General features: G+C 37.0%; 1 protein-coding gene across 1 annotated transcript; it reads left to right on the forward strand.

Moving 5' to 3' along the window:
* The first annotated feature begins 92 nt into the window (after window positions 1–92).
* On the forward strand, window positions 93–17,098 carry LOC129248342 (disks large homolog 5). The gene is made up of 9 exons (XM_054887848.1): window positions 93–382; window positions 8,745–8,841; window positions 8,908–13,221; window positions 14,660–15,259; window positions 15,326–15,545; window positions 15,619–15,857; window positions 15,929–16,158; window positions 16,249–16,465; window positions 16,540–17,098. The coding sequence occupies exons 2-9, from the start codon at window positions 8,787–8,789 to the stop codon at window positions 16,638–16,640; spliced, it is 5,976 nt and encodes a 1,991-aa protein (XP_054743823.1). The 5' UTR covers window positions 93–382; window positions 8,745–8,786; the 3' UTR covers window positions 16,641–17,098.
* Window positions 17,099–21,276: the final 4,178 nt, after the last annotated feature.

The raw sequence follows: 21,276 nt of genomic DNA on the forward strand, positions 1-21,276 counted from the left end.
ATATGTGAAATTCGCGTATTGAAAATAGTTAAAATCTAAGATAAAGTTATAAAGTATATGAATTATATAAAAGATAATGTGAATAAGTGTTATTATATGAAGAAAATTGGTGTGAGAAATGGGCGTTAATCAAATAGTGAAAAAATTAAGAAAAATAAAATAAAAAAAAGTGGAGAAGCGCAGAAAGAAGATTACAAAAACAGCGACAACAGCAGCAACAAATACAGCAACAAAATTTAATAGCAGCAGCAGAAGACAGCAAACCGTAGCGCTAGCGCTAGTCTTGTACACATTGTAGGCTCACTTGGAAAGAGTTCAAAGTGAAAGGCGAAATTTTCTTTGCAAATAAAAACTTAGTGTTGAAAGGACGACTACAAAAAAGGTACGTGTTGATAGCAATGATGATCCTGGTAATTAGAAAGTATAAATGACATAGCATAGAAAGTATGGTTGTAGGAGTGACTCGTACATTAACGCTATTACTATGCATTCTTATTTTTCAAGCAAATAGTGGTGATCAATGGAGGTTGTAAAATTATTTGATTAGCTGTTTCTGGACACCCAGGTTTTTTGCTTAAGACTTGACTCAGTCTAATCGTATAGTATATAGTATATTTTAACCAACCTGCCAATTATTAATAACATTAATAAACATCAATTGAAGGAGGCATTGCACGTTTAAATTATTCAACTAAGCTCATGTGCATCGAAAGCTTACCCCTTTCTAATCGTTACCCCTTTCCTTAGTTGTTTCCAACTGGCATTCACAAACTTGAATGTGCAATGCATACATTGTTGTGCAAAATGCAAAAAGCTGATACAGCATAAAAAATTCGCAAACATCTTTGGGAATGCTGCTGAAATGACAGTCCGAGTCGAAATATAAATCCGGGTCATTCTTGGTAATATATACTTTGATTATCACATCAACAAAAACTAACAATTCTTAAAATTTTTTAATAAGAAACAAAAAAAAGTAATTCGATGATACTACTGTTTCTGTATTATAAATTAAAAAAATGTGTATTTTAAGTTATGTAATGAATGTTCTCAAATTAGGAGGAAAGCAAATCTGGGGAAATAACGGTACTTTTTCCATGTGACAACTCCTTGCAAAGAGCGTTTTTAAATTAAGTCGAAAGTTTTTTGTATGTCAAAATCCTGCAACATGCCAAAAGATCAGCTGGATTTCAAGCATGTGCAAAAAATAGAATACTGATGCTAATACTGCAAAACGCAGAGCGAAATAGGACACTTCTTTGGTTATTACAACATGAAGATCGAAAATATAAATAAATAATTCAATATTTCATTCCATATAACACCTGATGAGAATATTGAAGTGAAGATTGTGCTGTTATTGTTGTTGCAGCATCATCGATTAGCTGTATATAAATCCGGGCCGCTCCGGTAACGGAAAACTGGAATGGTGAATGTTACTGTGCTTTCAGCAATAATAATGTTTTTCTAGTGCATTTTGTGAAGGTCGTAAGGAATTAGTTTTTTCATATTCGTTGCATTTGTTTTGCACAATACTGTAAGAGTAACATATTTCGATTCACAAAACCCAGTTGTGCTATGCCACATGCAACGCTTCATTATCTTAATATCACCCACCCTCCCCCAACATACAAATATCGACCATAAACTACTTAGTAATTATTTTCGTTTTTACTAATTACACGAGAGTTACTCCATTCAAATCATTCAACCATTGTGTGTTGTGTGCGCAACAGTTGTGCTTCTTTGCATCATCGCCTATTCGCCTCCGGAGTACCACAGCTAGTTGGTAGTTGTTGCTATTGTTTTTATTTCTGTTTTGTGATTTCGTTGTTTGCGTCTGCTGCTTTGCCGTTTGCTTGGCTGGTTTATTGGTTAGTTAGATTGGCCGGCCGACTGTTGGTCACTTACCAACCTTGTTGGTGGTTGCTTATTTGCTTTGCACTCCCATTGTGAAACGGACACGTTTTTAAATTCGCAGTGCGGTTACTCATTGCTCTATATATCTGTACATATGTACATACATAGGCATACTCTGTGCTTTGTATACTTATACTTAAAATTTGTAACTTTTTATGGTTTATTGCGTGTTGTAGAAGATTGTATGAATTTCGGCTAATTTCTGATCGCATTAAAGCTCGTGGCGTGCGAAACGGTCAACGTCGTCATCATCAACGCCGTGGTCGTATGGTTACCGTAGTCATAGTCATCATCTTTTAACTTCCACTTCCACTTTGACGTTGGTTTTGAGATTTTTTATTGTTGTTGGTTGTCGTGTGTAACCAGTTACCCGGATTTAAGCCGCTTTTCATGCACGGGTATGAGCATTGTTTTGTTTTTGCATTTTATATTGAGTATTACCACAGTTCATTTGCCCCAAAAACAACAACAAACAAACACAACTAAATAATATAATAAAACATTAAATAAAACAAAAATCAAAGGCTTTGTGTCTGCTGCTGGGGCCTGTAGTAAATAAAATAAATTATTTGCCAAAGTGCGTGTGTATGCAGGTTTCTTGCTAACGCAATCATTTATTTCTGATTTGCTTATATGTGTGCATCTACTTATATTATATATGGTTGTTGGTGCTTTTTGTGTTTGCTCAAAATAGTTAATATTCGAAAAAATACAGCCCAATGCTGCAATAATTGTTCAATAAAAAAGCAATAAAATTCAAAAGTTTTGGTTTTTTTTCGAAAAAAGCTACATACATAGATAAATTGCTTGATGTAAAATTATAATTTATATAGTTGTACACTTTTATTTTAGTCGATATTTCGTTTTAAAATATGCACACGACCTTGTCCGTTAAAATTAAAAAAGCAACAGCCTCAGCTACAGATTAGCACAATTTCTTATTTGCTTTTTTATTTTAAAACAAGTCGAGCTCAACAACTGCATTAGGCGGAAATTTTTGTAAAACTAATTCACTTTGTTATTCGGGGGCACTATGACCTCGTAGTTCAGCCAGTCCAATATATTATATTTTAGAAATTAATTTATAATAAATAAATGATAATAATAAAAAATTGCTTAATATAAAATTTGCAGATAATCTTTTTTTAATTATGCAAGCAGCTAAAGTAGTTTCTTAATCAAATGTAAATTAAAAAATTGGGCAAGAAAAGAAACCCAGTAAGTAATGCTTTTCCTCAATTTGGGCCAAATCGGACTGGCAGAACAAGAAGTGGTGCGGCACAGGCTGAAGTTTTGCCATAAAACCATTTGCTATCCTCGAATACGTGTAACGCATGCGCCATTGTTTTAGCGTAAAAATTTTGCGCAATGGTTTAAAACTGTTTTTGGTCGATTTTTAGCTCCTGGGTGGTTTATATCTGTTTTTACCAACATTTACTCTACATTAAAAATGCTGGAACCGAATCGACGAAACTAAAATTGCACCTAATTAGCTGTTACACTATTGACATATAAACACCATTCAAAATTTCATCGGCAATTGGCTTGCATTTTCGCCTTTATCGAAGAAAAACAGTACAATTTACCGAATTTTCTCTTTGTTGACTTCCGTTGTTAACACCCTGTAATTCACAACTGAATGGCACAAACAAAAAACAGCTAACTAATTTTTTTAGTGTGAAATGTCATCTTGACAACCAGCATAAACTTTAAATTGTTTGATCGCTACTTTACGACATATCGATCACTACAGCCATCTACCGAAAAAAAAAATACTAAATTAATTAATAACTCATAGTTTTTCTTCGAATCGTTTTCTAATCCATTGCATATTAATAGAACTTGGTTTTGTAATGCTTGCAGAAAATATGGCATCCTTATGCGCCTTAATCGCAACTTTCAAGTTCGTGGTTGGGTTAAACTGTCGTCCGTTATCGTGCACGCCTCTTGACTGAATAACCAAACATATTTTAAATAACCCAAATATTTTTAATAGTGTTGTTTTCAAAGTCTACACATCGCAATAGATGGAGGAGTTAATTTTTTTTATATGTCAGCCGTAACATTTGATTTAAATTCGGCTCATATCATTATTTCCTCCACCTGGTAACGCTCCGCTCAATAAAACTTATTTATCAAATAGTTTGCCTTACCAATTTTATTTAAAGCGATTGTGTTCATTCAAATTGAATCATTCTTCATAGCTGAGTAAAACTTTTGCCCACTCTTCACGTTTTTCAATGGATCTAATGACTGTTCTTGAATGACTTTAGGTTACTCTTTAGCTCAAATGTGGCAATCTTACTAATTGTACGATTTGTAAACGTTACTGAGGAGTAAGTCTTTCAATGATGAAATGTCGATGAATACTGAAAATAATTATGCATTTAGTTTGACAGTAGTCACGCGTGATCTGTCAAAAAATCCTATTCGAAAAAGTATCTCCAATCTGATCACCCTTTATTAAAAGTTTACTTAAACTAAAAGTTTATACAATTTTTGAACTTTTGTGGTCGAATTTGGTAGAAGTCGCTGTCTAGGCCATACCAAAGCTTGTACGAAGAACTCCAATTACTTTCATAACAACCCTGGGGTAAATTATTGTAATATTCAAACATCTCAGTTTCGGAAATTAAAATCCCAGCTTTGAAAAATTCTATCACAGACTCAGACAGTCAGACAGTACAGATAATTTGAATAAAAAAAAGCAATCAGACTCGCTGAACTACAATTTTGTTTCCAATAATCGCCAACACGACACCTTTTAATTGCAAATAATTCTTACTTCGCTGGGCTGTATAATTTTTGTTCAAATATTTTTTATTTTATTCAACAGATCGTACACAGGTAAATAACTATTGCGTGGACTGTAATAAATAACACAAAAAATCCACTTACATTGAAATTAACTAATTATTAAAACATAAATGATTGTAAAATAAATACATTTTGAACCTCAATCAACTTCTACGGGAACTCAAACCGCCCTTGCGTAGATTAATAATTAGTTTTCGTATGCTATTAGTTGACATGGCCAACTTGAGTGAACCTATTGGTGGGCAGTTACTACCAACCCCCTTGAGTCTGGTATATTCGTGCCACACTGACTCACCGCCCATCTACCATTCTATTGTGTTTTCCATATTTTTAACTTACATACATATCTTATTTTTCATGTGTGCAGTGAGTATGAAAGTCCGTACTGCATATGAACATACAGTAAAACTTGCTGAAGTGCTTCAAATAAATTCGTGAAGAATTCCGAGGAAGTTAATGTATGGCAATCTTAATGCGAGTGTGCATAAGGAGAGGATCAGTGAAGTGTTATGAAGCGTTTATGTACATAGTTTTTTGTATGGGTGGGATTGTTCGGGAAAAGACTTGCTGCGGTTATCAGCTGGTCTTTTAGGGGGTTGAATTAAGTCTTAAGATACGACTGCTGTTCGATCCATAGAAAAGTAAGGTGCCGAAATACGTGAGTGCGCAGAACTTGAGTTGCTGATCTTACAATCCTCGCAAACTACCGGGGAATTATCGATCATTCCTTTGTGAATTATCAAAGCCCATCATCAGTGAACTAATCTTAGGTAGGTAGGTAGGTGAAATGGTTGAAGTACCAGTCTGGTACACCCCAAGTGCCGTTTTGATACCATTATGAAATCTCCAACGGGCAGATATCTACAGCTAACCAGAGCAATTGATGTAACGAAGAAGGTTGATTGAATTTCGGTTGGAGCACTGCCTCAGGCTGTCGAAAAAAGGAGTAACCAATTAATTATTCAGATGACACATTCCTGGCCTGCGGTCTTTTCTGTATGGCTTTTGATAGGGCAAATTTACTACCATCCGGTTATTCGCAGTACGCCAAATGACTCGTGAAAAAGAACCCACTTAGCCTAGCCTAACGTAGTGCTTAGATGCTTGAATTTGGTATTTCCTTAAAATTAATCCGTTGTTTTGATTTTCGAGTGCGAGGAAAAACTTATTTTCGAGTCGCTTCCGAAGGTTCCTTGTTACTCGCTTAATTTTCAATATTTTGCAATGAAAATTTTGCAACAAAAACAAGTTAAAAAAATTCTTAAAAGTATGCTTTTTTTCTCCGAAGAAAATAGTTTTAAAATTTGTTGTGCGCTTCTAAACTTTTTATGTATATAATTGGCGCGTACACCCTTTTTGGGTGTTTGGCCGAGCTCCTCCTCCTATTTGTGGTGTGCTTCTGGATGTTATTCCACAAATGGAGGGACCTACAGTTTCAAGCCGACTCCGAACGGCAGATATTTTTATGAGGAGCTTTTTCATGGCAGAAATACACTCGGAGATTTGCCATTGATTGCCGAGGGGCGACCGCTATTAGAAAAATGTTTTTCTTAATTTTGGAGTTTCACCGAGATTCGAACCAACGTTCTCTCTGTGAATTCCGAATGGTAGTCGCGCACCAACCAAAGAACGCCAATTGTTCTCGGGCTAACTAGCGCCAGTTGATCACATCAAGTGAATCTAAGTCCTCCACCTGATCTTTTCAACACAGAGGAGGTTTTCCTTTTCGATTACTTCCAGAGCCGTAAGCCAACATAGCCGCTGGATCTTTATTCGCTGAGCTATGTCTATGTCGTCGTAAAGCTCATACAGCTCATTGTTGCATCGCCTACGATACTCGCCATCGCTAACGTGCAAAGGTCCAAAAATCTTCCGAAGAATCTTGCTCTCAAACACTCCAACCGTCGCTTCATCGGATATTGTCATCGTGCAAGCTTTTGCAACTTACGATAGGGCAGGCATGATGAGACCCTTATAAAGGTTTAGTTTGTTCCGTTGAGAAAGGAACTTACTTAGTCCAAAGTAGCACTTGTTGGCAAGAGAGATTCTCTGTCGGATTTCAAGGTTAAGGTTCCTAAATAAACGAAGTAAGTGAAAGTGAATAATAGTCTGAAAATTGACTGTGAGCTCCTAAACGCTTAGAAGTGGGCAATTAGGAATGAAGGAGGTTTTTAACTGGGGTTCACTGTCTCCTATTATACTCTTATTCTTACATATTTAGTTCACGAAAAGTCAATAGTTAATAAATGTTTTATTTATTATTTATTTTATTTTTCAACTGTCTATGTATTTGTTGTTAGCGCCGTAACAGCACAGTTGCTTCTTGAGCTATCACCCTGCACTAGCGATGTAGATAAGTTCTCATATCTTGTTTTCCGATTTTTATTTTTATTGCGCCGCCGTTTATGTTTTATCTAATTTTTTAATAACCAACTTATGTATGTATGTACGGCGGCGTATATAGTTCGCCTTTTTGAGTTAATTACTTGTAATTCTTAATTAAATTGGTTTAAATGTTAGAAAGTATTGTTGTTGGTGTAGTAGCAAAACTTAGCGTCTTTCTTTTCTGGACTGCTTCACGAAAAAAAATAAACCGGCGCATGGATAGTCTCGGTTGAGGTATAAACGTCTGGGATTATGATTTCAGATGTTTCTTTAGACGTAAAGTTTCCCTTACTTGGTTATATATTCTAATTCAAATGTGAAATTTTTGAAGCATTGCATGAAAGAGAAAAATAATGTGAATGTTGGAAATGCGCCCTGTTTTAACTTACCAAAAAGATAGGATAGACGTCTTTGCTTTGTTGATAGCTGCTATAATTTCAGAAATCGGTGTAACATTAATGATATTCCATATCGGGTGTTTTTCTAAGCTTTTAAGAACTTAAAATGATAATACAAAACAGAAATATTTTTGAACAGAATTTTTTTTATTATAATCTGGTAGATAATGTCACGGAATTAATTTTTCAAATATGATACCCGGCATACATCCGCCGCGGTTACGAATTTACACGGTCTATTCGATCAGTCCAGTTTTTTACTACTTTTTCTAATAAATCTGGCGGTATGGCGTCAATGATGGCTTGAATATTGGCTTCCAATGCGTCAAGTGCTGCTAGTTTGTCGGCATAAACCAATGATTTAATATAGCAACATAAAAAGGAATCCAGAAGCGTTAAATCGCACGAACGAGGGCCCAATAAACAGGACAACTTCTGGAAAGAAAGTTGGCTCTAAATTGATTTTATAATCAATCGATTGTTGCAAGACGAAGTGCTCCATGAAATTCGCGAGCAAATTTTTTTCAAAGTATATTTCCACAATTTGGAAGCGTTGTTCTGGCTTTAAACGAACAGAAATGTCGACACAGTTTGCCATTCTCAGCTGTCAAACTATGGTTATCGATATTGATAAGTATCAAGCAGCTAAAAAACACCTGATACTTGCCCTAACCACTCTAAAAATGTACCCCTACGATTTTTTCTCGTATACACCCCGTTGTAAAATTATAAAAGCACCACTATTTTCTTATGAAAAAAAGAAAAATAGTTTAGACGATAACAAAAATCAAGTTACGCAAAGTTTCAAACTTTGTACAAAAGTTTTCAAAAATTGCATCAAAATTTTTGACTTCTCAACCAAAGTGTTTCGAATTTTTCTGGGTATGCAGTTGTATAGTCCATTGAATTTTAGTCCATTGCAAGTTTAAGGTGACTACAAAATACCGTTGATTTTCGGCAAGTGTTTTTGTTGACGCTGTTAGGCCTTTTCTTCCAGATAAAAAAAAAATCGAGTATTCACCTCGGCGAAAAAAATTTTCTTTTATATATTTTGGCAATTTTACTATTAAATTATTATATTTGTGTTATGGAAATATTTTTACTACTAAAACTGTTGAAAATATTTTCTTTTATTTGCTCATTTATTATGCGGTAAAAAACAAAAAAACGATTGTATTTATGTAATAAAAAAATTTTAATTTATTTTTTTTCTTCACCATTTAGTTTATTTTAAGAGTGGCACTTGTGACTTGAGAAAATGGTGTGATGGCGAAGATGGCATCTGGAGATCTCTCTTTAACGAGCACGAGTAGTCAAGAAGGTCAGTCAAACTTTAATTTATACTCTGAAAGTCTATTATGTTTTAATTTCATTTTCTCACCTACAGAAGAAAGTCCCGAATATGTTGGTTACGATCGTACACTTCGGCCGTCATTGAATTCGAGTGGCAGCACAAATGCAGCAAATTTGGCGAACAATAATGGCCAAAATAGTGGTAATAGTAGTGGTGGAGGCAGCGGAGTTGTGAGTGTTAGCGCCGGCGGCGGTGGTGGCAACGGCAATAACAACAGTGTTTCAAATGGCACGCAATACGATGTGATTAAATCACCTTACAGTCCAGCTTTCATGGAGCTGAGCCAGCTGCGTCACCAGCGCGCCGATGCGTTGTGTCGCTGTGAAGAGCTGCGTGGCCAGGTGGCCTACTATCAGGAGCAATATGTTAGTGCCATGGCACAGCTGGAAAGTACCGAACGTAATAAGTATATTGATGTTGTGGCGGAGAATGCGCGTCTTAAGCAACAGAATACGAAGCTCGAGCGCCAATTGATACGATTGGAGAGTGAGAATGGGAATAAGACGTCAAATACGTCGAATGCATACTATTACAGCGATGTATCGACCGGACGTGGTGGCAGTGGCGGTGGCGGGAATAAATGTGATGGCAGCTGTGCAGAGAGCGAAAAGTTGATGGAGCAGAGTGAAAAATTGCTTGAAGAGCTGCATTTGTGCAAGGAACGCAATGCCGATTTGCTGAAAGAGCGCAGCGCAATTGCAACGGAGCGCGAGAAGTATAAAAAGAGCTTTGGCTCTACTCTAGCCGAATTGGATAATGTAAAGAAGGAGCGTAATTTCTATCGTGAATCGCGTGAGAATTTCAATTTGCAACGAGATATAATGGAAAAGGAGATACAGAAGTTGAAGTCGCTGCTTTCGGAGGAGTCTAAGAAAGTGCTGCTGATCACTGTGGAACGCAATCGCATTGACGATGAGCTAAAACAATTACTTTCGGAGAAGGACAATGTGTTGCACGAGCATCAGAAGATGTTCGATGATTTGTCGGCGGCCAAGAAAGAAATTGAAAACTACAAGAAAAACGACTTGATATATCAGGCGGAGATAAATAAGCTGCATCAGGCCAATGCCGAGTTGCAAAAGCGTGGCTTGCTCAAGTCCAATTCGTGGTCGAAAGAGTTTTCCGATAGCAAAGATGATTTCAAGGAGGTTGAAAAGCTGCGCAAGAGCCTTGAGAAAGCTAATTCGGAAGTGGAACGTGCGCTGCAGGATGCCGAGCAGGCGAAGGGTGTGCGTGATTGGGCCATTTCACAGCGCGAAAAAATCGTGCAGGAACGCGACTCAGTAAAGTCACTGTGCGACAACCTGCGTAAAGAGCGTGACAAAGCAATATCTGACCTGCTGTCGGCTATACGCGATAGCGAAAAAATAAAGAAGCAAAAGGATGAAGCACAAAAGAAAATCGATGTGTTGAAGGAACAAATCGAAAATCAAAATATGGATAGCACGTCGCGTCGCAGTTTTCGCATGAGCACATACGAGGCGGAAGATCTGCTGGATATCGAACTGAATTACCACTCGGATAGCGATATTGGTATTATATTGGATGACAGCAACAATCGGCAACTGGTATGTGGAGTCACCAATAGCTCGCCTGCTTTTGGAAAGCTAAAAATGAATGACGTAATTTGCAAAGTGAACAATCTCGATTGCCAAACCATGACTAAGCGCATGGTGCTAGACGAAATACGCAGTAGCGCCCCGCGCTGTAAGTTATTAGTGTCGCGCACGCGCCACAGTAAGCGCCACTTTTACACGGTGCATTTAAATATGCAGAATAATATGAATCATGGTCTGAGCCTGGACACGGGTGTGTTCATTTCGAAGATCGAACCGAACTCCTTGGCCGCTTACGAGCCCGAACTAGATGTGGGTGATCGGGTGCTAAGCATCAACAACAAGTCAATGGAAGGCGTACACTCGGTGGATGATGTCATGAGTTTATTGAATGATGAACGCAACGACGCCATCACCATATTTGCATTGAAGAATGTGCAGGATATAGGTTACGGCGATGGTCAGCGCCGCATGACCACCTCATCAGTTCAAACGGATTCCATTGATTCCATGCATCGTATGACGAGCGCTAAGCATCCTTCGAAGTTCTCGGAAATGCTGAGCATCTTCAAGAAGATACACATCTCCAAACCCGGTTCCGACGTTGACCATTTTACACAGGAACATGATGCACTGGCAGAGTTGGACTCGGTGTTAAGTGAGAATTCGTCAGAAAAGCCGCGTCGTGGTAAGCGCAGCAAGAAAGAAAAGGAGGCGGCCGCAAAGAGTATGGGCACTTGGCCACGTGCCAATATTCTTAACGCCACGCACGAGAATCCTACAGGCACTATAGTGCAGCAACGCGAGAAAAAACGTCCTCCACTTGCGCTCTTCACAGCCGGTCCCATAAATGTGGATAAGGACGATGAGCGCGAAACATCCGATGAACAGCCGCCTCCATTGCCACCGCAAGCTAAACCGCAAGCGCACATGCGGAGTAGCATCACTAACGCAGGCAACGCCATCAAAACCAATCCGCATCGCAATTCGAATCCAATACCCGCGTCGGCGCTTTTTATCCCTACGCCCAGTGCGTCGGGCATGCCAGGCGTAAATGGCGGCAGTGGCAATAGCAATAATGTGTATGCGAATTATATGCGACATTCGGTGTATGTGGAGCCACAAATAGACAATGTGGGCCTATTGGGTGAGCCAACGAAGCCACTCCAGCGGCCGGCACCCATAATGGGTGCCAATATGCGTGTAAAGATGCCGCCGGTGCCGGATAAGTATGGCAATCAGCGCGTTCACAACTATCAGAATCGTTATTCGTTAAATATAACGCCGACTGAGTTCTACAAGACTAGCGGCCAGCAGGCGCAACAACAGGTTATACATAGCGGAAATGGTGCGGAGTTTTTGCCGCGTAAGCCGCACATCTTCGATATGTTAAACAGCGGGAATGGCAGTAGTATGGGCGGTGGTGGCGGTGGTGGCGGTGTCATGCCGAATAGTGTAAACTCAAGTAAATCACAACCTCATCCTGCGCTTTTTGCGCCATTGAATCTGCATCCGCCGAATTTCGCACGCAGCTCATCTACAACGCAGCAGAATTCCTTGGATATGATCTCGATTAAGTCGCAAAACTCCATCGATTCCATATTGTCGGCGAAGAGTCCGCCCATAAGCGAGTGCGCAGTGATCAACCACTATCCGAAGCGTGGCGTACCAATGCCGCAGGCTGCCACATCAGTGGTTAATAAGAATGTGGCCAAGTACCCAAGTGACAGCGAGAGTATTGCCTCGGGCATCATGAGTGGTAGCGTTAGTGGCATAGGCACCGGCGGAGGTGGCATCAGCAGCGGACTCTTCCATTCGAATAACATGGCCGCTCCACCACACAATCGACACTCGCAGCTCTTCCCCACATTCACGCAGAATTCCAGCCACCCGCATTCGCATGCGATGCGTCAAATACGTCACTCTAGTCCGCTTACATTGCCCTCCTCACCGCCACTGCATGTACATCCGCACTCGCACGCGCCACATCCATCAACGGTGCAACAGCAGTCGCAGCACGGCGTGGATACGGCTGTGAGTAGCGCGATTGGTATACCCACCAGTTCGGTGGATAAGTTCGATATGGACTTTGTAACGCCTGGATTGCCAATGCATTCGCAATATGTGCATGATTACCCACTCTCTACGCACTACCATCCACACACGGGTGTACCCGTTAGCGGCGCTGGTGGCATCATCTATGAAGGCGGCACATTTCCGCGCAAAAAGGATCATCAACGTTTGCGCATACCATCCAATCCGAGTGTAGCGAGCAAGAGTAGCGCAGGCGTCAAGAATAGTTCCGGTTCCATTGATCATCATTATGGTGGCGGTGGCGGCATGCCGAATGTTCCCTCGAGTATGTCTGGCATACCGCCTACGATGCTAATGCATCATTCAGCCATTGCTGCGGTGGCAGCCAATGGTGGTGGCAGCGGACGGGGTTCGCCGATGCCGCAAGTGCACGTTGAGGTGCTGAGTCATGGCGGCAGTAAACGTAACTCGAATACGCCGTCGGATTTTTTATGCCCTGGAGACCTTAGAAGAGTCACGATCGAAAAGAGCGATAAATCGCTCGGCATTACCATACAATGCAACAACAATGGTGGCGGCATCTTTGTATCGACTGTAGCCGACAAGAGCATAGCCACACGTGCAGGTCTTCAGGTGGGCGATCAACTCTTAGAAGTCTGCGGCTTAAATATGCGTTCGGCTACAAATGACATTGCGGCGAATGTATTGCGCCAATGCGGGAATTCGATAACGATGCTGGTGCAGTACAATCCGGAAAGTGAGTGAATGAAGTGCAGACGAAAATTAATTTTTGATTTTATGACACGCAGCTCATTTACATTTTACACCAAATTTGGCAACTTGGTACTAGTGAGGCTTTAGGCTGACTTGACCGGTTAAAAAAAAAATTGTCTTATGTTTTTTGCATATTTAAAAAGCCAAATTTATTTTGTGCATAAAGTTTAAGCAAATCAGGAGAAAACTGAAGGACTTATAGAACTTTTACTGAAACAACTTAGCAAGGGCGACTTGATACTAGTGAAGCTTAGGCTTTTTTAACCGATTTTTTTTAAATCCAGTTTTGTGTGTTTTGCATATTTAAAATACCAAATGCTTTTGTACTTTTGTGTAAAAAATTCAAGCAAATCAGAGGAAAACTGAAGGAGTTATAGACCTTGGACTGAAAGAATTTAGGGCAACTTGGTATTAGTTAGGCTTTAGGTCATTTTACCGATTTTTTTTTTTTATTAATTTTTGTGTTTTTCTACAAGGCTTGATGCTTGCATTGTTCGTTATCGGTTTGGAATTCAAATTATGCTCATTTAATTAGTTTTTGTTTTTTTGAATTAAATTTTTAATTCAGTAAGTCTTTCCTTTCTTCTTGACTGCCACTTCAAGTGAAGAGATCTTCTCTAAAGATTCTTTGTACATTGTATACCTCTGGATATAGGTATACATTTTTTATTAATATACAACTTTTTCTTTTGTATCTCTTTACCCTTGAACAGAATTCCAGTGGACAGCCAGTAACGGGTTGACGGGAACCCACGGTCGCAATAGTGTTTTCCGTCTCCGTCGCAATTGTGTTTAACGAAACGAACTTTCTCGCGGAAGTGGATCAGCTTATCACCACCCGTCAACTCGTCACCCGCTGTCTCGCTGCAATTCTGTTCCGGGTCTATATTGAGGAATTATTGGACGATCAATAGATGCTAATTCAGTTCGTATTTTGAATTTTGCGATTTTTGCTATTTATCAGACCTTTTAATGTCTTTAATTCGTTCCTTCGCTCGATCACTTTAATCAGCCTTAAATAACTTTTTCATCAATTCTTCTTAATATTTTGCTTGGTTTCCTTTCATCGACTAGTTGTGGCTTGAACAGAATTGCAGTGGACAGCCAGTTGCCACTGTTAAAATTAGAACACATTGTGTTTTTTTACTATTTATTATTTATTTATTTTTTTTTTCAAATAATTTGTCGGCCATTATCACAGCAGTAATTTTCGCCAATCTCAAAACTTTCTTCAGTTAATTTTTTTCTTTCTCGTCTTATTCCTTGTTTGAATTTGTAAAGAGAATTCGAGCTCAGTTAAAATTTCTGACACAGACTTTGCCACCAGTGTGAATATTTTTGAATGGATTTTTTTAATATGCTTTCACATACATATTTTGCGATTTGTTTCATACTTTATTGAACTCCATTTTTATTTGCAGAATTTCACTCCGGTGAATACGATGGCACCAATAATCTCGAGACTGAATCTCCAGTTAACCACTCTGGCTCACCCACACCTCGCAACTCACCACGACCACCTGTGCGCACCATGATGTCATCACTACCACCGCTTCCAATCTCAGCACCCACCAGCAATCCCTTGGCACAGCAAACAAACATTATGCCACAATCGAGCTCACTCATCTCCACGCAATCAATCAAGGATCAGAGTTTTGCCGATAGCTTAGAGAATCAATCGGACATCAGCAGTAGTCAGGACTTGCCCTCATCAGCAGCTACAACCACCACCACAGCCTCAACAACATCAACAGTTTATGAAGAGGAAGCGCGTTATGTTACATTGCGCATGGATAAATCGAAGAATTTAGGCATCAAATTATTTGGTGGCAACAAAGTGGGCATCTTTGTGCACGACGTGCACCCTGGCTCACCTTCGGACATTGCGGGCATACGCAAAGGCGATCAGATATTGGAATATAATGGCGTTGACTTGCGTTGCGTGACAGCCGAACAGGCGGCGAATGAGATATCCAAGTTGACGGACACTGTCACTTTGTTGGTGCAAAATAAATTGAAAAGTAAGTCAAATCGTTGGAGCGCAGAATGAATTTTGTTTTTTGAAAATTACTATTTTTCCTTTATAGAATTAAAGCAAATCAAAGACAAGTCGGGTGATTCTTTTTATATACGTGTTGGTTTCGATCGCACAGGTGAGCTGAACGAAGGTGATTTGCGTTTTGTCAAAGATGAGGTGCTATATGTGGACAATACGGTTTTTAATGGCACATTTGGTTTGTGGCGCGCTTGGAAGCTGGATGGGAAGGGGCATCGCAAGGAATGCGGTATTATACCAAGTCAAATGAAGTAGGTTTTTTCTTATTTTCAAACGTATTTTAATTTAAATACCAACTGTACAATTACTCACTGCCACATTTAGGGTTGAAGAGGAGCTACGCGCCGGTGAAGTGGTCGATTGTGAAGGCGGCACTGCACGTCGTGGCAGCACATCAGCGCGTCGTTCGTTTTTTCGTCGCAAAAAGCACCAGCGCAGTTCATCGCGTGACTCCACGGAAATTGCCAGTTTCAGCAATACACAATTAAGCTTTTTTCCCGATTCGGGCATAATGAATGATGATGGTGGCATATTGAGTTATCAGCGTGTCGAACGGCTCGATTGTAAGTGCAATGTGGTAGATATGCATTTTACAAATGTATAATTGCATTTTTTTCTTTCACTATGCACACAGCACCTGTGCGACGACCAGTGCTGATAATCGGTCCTTTATCGGAGCGTGTCATGGAACGCTTGACAATTGATTTCTCGAATTTATTTAAAATGTGCGAAGTGACCTCAATGGATTGCTCACAGGATGCCATGGAAGAGGGTTTACAGGAAAATATATTCGTAGACTATCGGCGGCGCGGTAACAAATTTGAGTGCACGACGGTGGAGAATATTAATAATGCCTGCAAAAATGTGAGTAACTATCGCGTGGCAACTACATATAAGGCTATGCAACATATCGGTTTGCAAATGTTAAAATTTATTTTCTTTCGCATCGTTTAGGATCGCCGTCACTGCATTTTAGATATTTCCATTTCGGCTGTTGAACGTTTGCAGCGTCTGCAAATCTATCCGATCGTTTTACTTTTACGTTTCAAATCGGCGAAGCAAATACGGGAAATACGTGATTTTGGCATAGATAAGATATCTGCTAAAGCCGCCAAGGAGATGTATGAACGCGCACTAAAACTCGAAGCGGACTACAAGCAATACATATCAGGTAGGAGGGCGCTGCTGAATGGGACATATATATGTACAATATCTAAAACTTAATTTGTTTATTTCACTTTTCAGCTGTAATACCCGGTGTTAGCATTAAGCACATGTGCACACAAATCAAGGACTCTGTAGACAAGGAGCAGGACAAGCTGTTGTGGGTGCCTGTTAGTGGTTGAGCTTCAGCTTACCACGGATGACATGCAGATAAATGGCTTGTTGCACTGCATTACATACGCATGTGTATTGTATTTAGGCTTAAGTGTGAGACGCACATGATAAATATTTTGATTTTTATCCGGTTTCTTGTATGCACTACCATAAGATGAGTGCACGAACGACACACAACTCCTCCTCTGAAACATGCTTTACTTAAAGTGATTTAGTTTTTTGTAAACTACCACCCTTGGCGGGCAGAAAAGGTGCTTGCTATGCCGTTGAGTTTGATGGGCTGTCATGGTAATGTTAAGTTTCATTTGCTGCTTAGTATTCTTTTTCTCTACATTTATTTGCACTGCTTAGGGTTTTCTCCTAAGCATTCTATTGTTGTTGACTTCATTTTGTCTTTTTAGTTCTAAGCTGTGTTTACTTGTGTATTATCTAACACATTCAGAAGTATTTACTTAGTATGATTTGCTCTTAGATCTTTACAACTATTAATTTTACAACTAATAAGCATTAAATATGAACTATTATTAACTATGAACTGCTTTAACTATTACTATTTACTATTAATTATTTTCATATTTGCGGTCTTAGTTTTCTGCAAATTTTTTCATCCTTTAATTTTTTTTATTATTATTTTTTAACTCTTTTCTTATTTTTCCATCTTTTTATTATTTGTTTCGTTTATGTTTTAATTTTAATTTTTATTATTTTTGTAATTTTTTATCACCACTATTATTTCTAAGATGTTTTTTTTAATTTAATTATCACCATTTTCTTATTATTTTTTTTTTATTAATATTATTATCATTTTTTTAATAGTACTATTTTATTATTATTATTTTTGTATTAATAATAATACTTTATTTTTATTTTATTTTAATTTTGTTTTAATATTAATATTTTAGTTTTTTTTAATATAAATTTTTTTTTTAATTTTGTTGTAATATTCATATTTTCTTGTTTTTTAATGTTCATCATTTAAAATGATGTTTTTTGGATATTTCTCTTTTAAAGCGTGTAAAACGGGAACGAAAAAATATTTTTTAATTTATGTTTTCAGTATTTTATTTTTTGATTCATTTTTAAAAAATAAAATTTGTTTTTGGCCTTACGAGGTTCGTTCAAAAAGTTGTCAGCCTTCAAAAAAAGTTCTCAATAGCCTTCAACAATGGCTCAAAAAATAAAATACTGAAAACAAAAATAAAAAATCTTTTTTCATTTCCGTTTTACACGCCTTTAAAGAAACACCCCAAAAAAAAAAACCATTTCAAATGAGGCGAGGGCCGGCCTTAATATTCACTTTTTTTTTAATATTCATATTTTTTTAATATTCATAGTTTTTTTAATTTTCATTTTTTTAAGACTCATATTTTTTAAGATTCATATTTATTTAATATTCATATTTTCATTTTATTTTCATATTATTTAAATATTCATATTCGTTTTTTTTATTGCTTATATTTTATTTAATTAAAAAACATTTTTGTTTTTAATTTTTTTTTAATTTAAAAAATTTTTTTTTCTTCATTCATTTTTTATTTATTTTTTACTAAGCCCCCAAAAAGCGCTTGACAATGTAAAGTATTTTCATTTTATTATTACACTATTTTTCGTGTATTCAAACGCTGTATTATTATTTCGAAAATGTTTGAACATTTCTAAGTTATTCAGCTTAATTCTGCTACAAGAAATATTTATATGAACACAAGCGCTTCTTTATACAAACTCTAAAAAGACAAGAATGTGTTCATGCATTTTTAATTTATTAAAAAAAATCGCCAAAAGTTAATAAGTAAAAAACCGGTAATCAGAAAACATTAAATAACAAAGATAATTAGATGCTGCCTGCAGCAGCATTATTGCTTTGTCGAAAAAATACACCAAATTCCCTTAGTCGTTTCTACTTGAAAAGATCCGCATGAAGTTTGGCTTTAATTTTTGTAGAATTTGTAGAAATGGCGCACTCGAGCCTTTGCATTGTGTCCAAAGCTGCTTAAATTATTAATAAATCTGAAAATTTTGTTGTTGTTGTTTTTGTAGCAGCATAAACATTTCACCTTAATGTTTGGGGAATGCTGCTGGAGTGACTGTCCTTTATATTATTTATTTTTAATTTTCCCTTTAACTCCTATTGGAGCATAGGGCGGGCGCCTGTTCTTGGTCCTAGGTGACTGTCCTTGGCGGAATATACATCCGGTTTGTTCCGTAGAAACTTATAATTTTCTGTTCATATCCGTTTTCTGATATGTGCTTTAAGTTTTTGTGTTTTTCGCTTAAAAGCAGTAGTCAATTCTAGTTTTCTCTCATTTTCCCGCACTCAATACTTTTAGACGTAAGGTGAAGGTGAAAAAAAATTACGTTCTAATTGTTGTTGTTGTTGTTGTAGCAGCAAAAACATTCCCCATACCTGTATGGGGAGTGCTGCTGGAGTGACAGTCCTTAGCCGGATATAAAACCAGGTCATTCCGGTAACGTAGAACCGATGACATCGACGACGAAAATTGTTGAGCTAACCGACTTAAGCATCAAATCATGCAAATCCGCTGTAGATTGGTAGGTATAGTGGCTGTCGCAATGACACACTTAGGCACTGTAACAAAAAGCTCTATACGTAGGTAATATGCAATATTTTCTAATATTATATAATATTTAACTGTTATTTTGCTTGTTGACATTACCTGCTTTTTTTCTCTTCAATATCCTCTGAAATATTCTTAAATATCCACTGTGAAAAAATCAAATCACAAAGTGTGTCATGCTGCTTAAAAGGCAATAAATAACGGTACTCAAATATCAATTAACGGTTAGCCTTATTTTTTTCATGCAATTATCCTTTCTTTGTTCATATAAATAATTCGCGTAGTGCATCTTTATTTAATTACTACTTTTTGCCTTTAAGTGGCGCGAAAATTTTAAACAAGGAATGACAGAAAAACATTTTATTATGCCTAATCTACGAAATTGTAAAATATGTGCGTAGCTGCTCAAGCAACGAAAATCTAATTTAAATTGTTTATATTTTTAGATACTATTTATATAACTGTATATGTAGACTGATGCAGGCCAAGCCTGTCTCAGATGAGTAAATTATTGTTTTCCAATTGCCTTTCCATTTCTCTAAAAATTTGACTAATTTAACAGGGTTACAGGGTAAAAAAAAAACAACTAAACAATCATATAATTTTATATAATTATTTTATTTGCTTAGAAACATGCATTGCGACGTACATATCAAGTGTAAAAAATTAAATATATATATATATACATATATAATGGTATTGCTAAATGATAGTAATTATGATGTATTTGCAACAAATCATTTTTATAGTTTATATTTTATAATTAAAATTTACAAAATTTTATTTATATTTTACTTTTAAAACAACTACATTTAGTTCACTATGTTTTTGTATGGTATTCAAAAAGTACAGCTGCTAAAGGTTGTGTGTGTATTTTTATTATTTACATAATTTAAAAATTCTATACTTATATGTCAGAAATGTTAACACTAGCCTTACAAATGTACGGTGTAAATGATTTGAGACATGCATTTTGCACAAAGAAATGAAGTTTTTTTTGTTGCTTATATTATTATTTCTATTATTATTATTTCACTTTTAAATCGCAGAAAAACGACTCATAATTGCGTCGCATATTTTTTTCTAAATTTGTAGTTTTAGTTTTTATTTATAAATTGTCGATTTAATTTTTATTTGGACATGCAAATCTTGCGTACGATGAATGAAAAAAAATTAAATTAGAAACACAATACTTCACACGAAATACGAAAGTATGTATTTTTTTATTGACAATATCAAAAAGTTTGTAAAACATGTTGCCTTAAAAAGTTAACAAACATTTTACTAAAATGTGCGTAGCCTAAAACGGAAGATATATACACATACATATACATATTTGCAATAATATCTAATGTAAAAATAAACAGTATATAAATATAAAGATTATAGTTTTTCTACATTGCAAGTGCAAGTGAGTTATACATACATTTAAATGCTAATATACATATCTACATACAAATAAAATGAATTATAAAATATAACTAAAATATAATGCAAGTAAATATTATTGTACTTCTTATGAAATGCACTTGAAAATGTATTAAATACAATAACAACAATAACAGCTAGACTACTTGCTGGGATGTACATACATAAATATTATGCTACATACATACCCTGCAAACCAACTACCTGCTATTTACCCTGCTAACTTGTGGGTATCGTTCACCTGTGAAGTTGTGAGCTTTGTAGTAATTTTATATTCTACGCCGTGCACTTTCTACCTACTTCCAGTCTATACGTGTGATGATTTTATTCGCTCGCACTAACAGAAATTTCTCAATACTGCTGTGCTGCTCTAATTGACATTCAAGTTGTGAATGATGTGGGTAACATGTAGTGAACAAAACCTTCTGAACTCATGAATGTTGTTGTTAACATGTAGTGAACAGAATTTCATGAACTAGTGAATTTCGTTGTTAACATGTAGTGAACAGAATCTTTTGGGCCGGTGAATGTTGTTGTTAACATGTAGTGAACAGAATCTTTTGGGCTGGTGAATGTTATTGTGAACATGTAGTTAACAGAATTCCATAAACTAGTGAATTTCATTGTTAACATGTAGTGA

Source organism: Anastrepha obliqua, chromosome 5, assembly GCF_027943255.1.
Source record: "Anastrepha obliqua isolate idAnaObli1 chromosome 5, idAnaObli1_1.0, whole genome shotgun sequence".
NCBI classification, from domain to species: Eukaryota; Metazoa; Arthropoda; class Insecta; order Diptera; family Tephritidae; genus Anastrepha; species Anastrepha obliqua.

Coding starts and splice junctions, on each gene's coding strand:
- LOC129248342 (XM_054887848.1), top strand. CDS start 8,787: ATGGCGAAGATGGCATCTGGAGATCTCTCTTTAACGAGCACGAGTAGT. Junction 15,546..15,618: donor ATTATACCAAGTCAAATGAA/GTAGGTTTTTTC, acceptor TGCCACATTTAG/GGTTGAAGAGGAGCTACGCG. Junction 15,858..15,928: donor GCGTGTCGAACGGCTCGATT/GTAAGTGCAATG, acceptor CTATGCACACAG/CACCTGTGCGACGACCAGTG.